The sequence below is a fragment of the Cynoglossus semilaevis genome, chromosome 9 (genome assembly GCF_000523025.1).
Source record: "Cynoglossus semilaevis isolate Cse_v1.0 chromosome 9, Cse_v1.0, whole genome shotgun sequence".
Classification (NCBI taxonomy): domain Eukaryota; kingdom Metazoa; phylum Chordata; class Actinopteri; order Pleuronectiformes; family Cynoglossidae; genus Cynoglossus; species Cynoglossus semilaevis.
In genome coordinates, this window is record NC_024315.1 from 4,363,256 (window position 1) to 4,365,153 (window position 1,898).

The 1,898-nt window shown below is 48.7% G+C and overlaps 1 protein-coding gene across 1 annotated transcript in view; it reads right to left on the reverse strand.

Moving 5' to 3' along the window:
• The window catches only part of LOC103383454 (protein tweety homolog 3-like), a 13,475-nt gene that overhangs the window by 2,349 nt on the left and 9,228 nt on the right, over positions 1 to 1,898 (reverse strand). Inside the window, exons 13-14 of the mRNA XM_025058459.1 lie at positions 772 to 945; positions 193 to 268 (exon numbers count right to left, since the gene is read on the reverse strand). Of these exons, the coding sequence (XP_024914227.1) occupies positions 193 to 268; positions 772 to 945 (250 nt within the window). The remainder of the gene's footprint in view (positions 1 to 192; positions 269 to 771; positions 946 to 1,898) is intronic.

The window sequence follows — 1,898 nt, forward strand, 5'->3', positions numbered from 1 at the left end:
CTGGACACCCGGGGGGGAGGGGGGGGGTGCAGCAGCAGATACTACCTTCCAGTACTCACACCAGCAGGTGTCATGTTTCCCTCAATCAGGTTTTTGAAATGCCTTAGAGAATTTACAATTCTGCCCCGTGTGGACACTGTGGGTACTGGAAGATAGTGAAGGGAGAGTGTCTTCTACAGAGTGTGCACTTACAGAGGGTGGAGGGGACTCCCTGCCAATCAGGGGGGTGTTCTCACACCGAGGGTTCTGAAAGTTTGCGTTCTGGCTCCTGCGTTACAGAATCAGAGGTTACTACATGTGATCAGCCTCAGCCAATGGTGTTCAACTGCTGGTCCCTGATCTGCTCCTGATTAGAACCTACTGACCAGAGACCATCCGGGGGAGTTACACCTCTGTTGAAGACCACCGTAGTGGTCACACTGGGTGGCTAAAACAAGAACTTCTGTTGTTACTGTGACGACCACCGACAACAATCTTCGTTGGTTTTTATTTAAAAACTAACCACAATATTGAATACTGAGAGCTAAAACTCTGCTTTATAAAATATAAATCTAAGGAATCCTAGTGGCGGTGGCTGTAACCACTGACCATTTGCTGACTAATGCTAACTGTTACCCAGGAGGCTTCTGTTAGCAGAGCAGCATCACGGAGGACATGCTAACTGTTCATGGCAGAAAACGGATGCTGTAAACTCCCAGCAGTTGACCTCACTTTGTAGCTACTGTAAACCATCCTCAGCTGACCTCTAGATGGCAGTAGGTGCTAACTCACATGTATTCAGTGACTGGGGCATTGCTGACAGTGTGGGCTGTAGCAGGCAGGCTAGCCTCGCTACCGTAGCTGGAGCCACAGCTGTAGAGACTGGGCATGTGAACGCGGTAGAGGTTATCGTGAACGCCGCCACGTGAGGCGCCCGACTCGTCCTCTCCATCGTCCTCGTCCGTCCTTCAAATGGTCACGGTAGAGGCAGGGCATAAGAGGTCAAGATGATTAGATGGGAGGGGGGGGGTAAAGAGGATGAAGGTCCAGAGGAGACAACAGAGCATTAACCAGTGAGAGGAAGACTCTCCTGATGAAGACCAAACCAAAATAACAGGACTGAAAGACAAAATAGACTCTCGACACTGACACGACTGACCTTCATATCAAACGAGTCTCAGGTAAGACAGCTATTTTTGTACCGTCAACGGTTTTACTGCAGTTTTTAGAAACGCTGAGTCATGCAACCGTTCAGCGCCATCTGGTGTGTCTAAACCAACTTTCATGCATTCTTAAACATCAGGATGAGCAGATGATACGAGGAGAGAAGAAGCTCTTACAGGGTAAACCATTTCAAACATAAAATGGTCCAAACGGAAAACAAAAACAAAACAAAAAAAACAGGCAGCAACAAAAACGATGAGTCGTTGAAGTAGACACTAAGGTTGGTGCTGATTTGGAACTGACTTTCAGACTGGATGATTTTAGATACAGTTTAAACCAGTGAAGTCACAACAAACTGTAGTGATGTTTGAAAACTGCTGCAGCAGAGGTGCACCTGTCATACCCTCACTGGCCACTAAGTGGAGCTGTTTCACTCCTTGTTAAATGCACAGTCAACACAGACGTCAGTCACGTTGTTCTGTCAGTGCAGGGAGAACACAGACTGCTGTTCTGACCCAGCACCACAGCCCAGCCCAGCCGGGTCGGACCGGTGCTGATGCTGTGGGGTGTGTGTGTGTGTGTGTGTGTGTGTGTGTGTGTGTGTGTGTGTGTGTGGCCCACATCAGGTTTATTAGGTTTGACAGAGCCATCTGTTAGAACATGAGATGGTCGACTTCCCTAATATCACGTCATCATTCACTGAAGCCCAAAACGTTTCCAAATCAGGACGGGGGGAGTGTGGGGGCGGGGGGAGG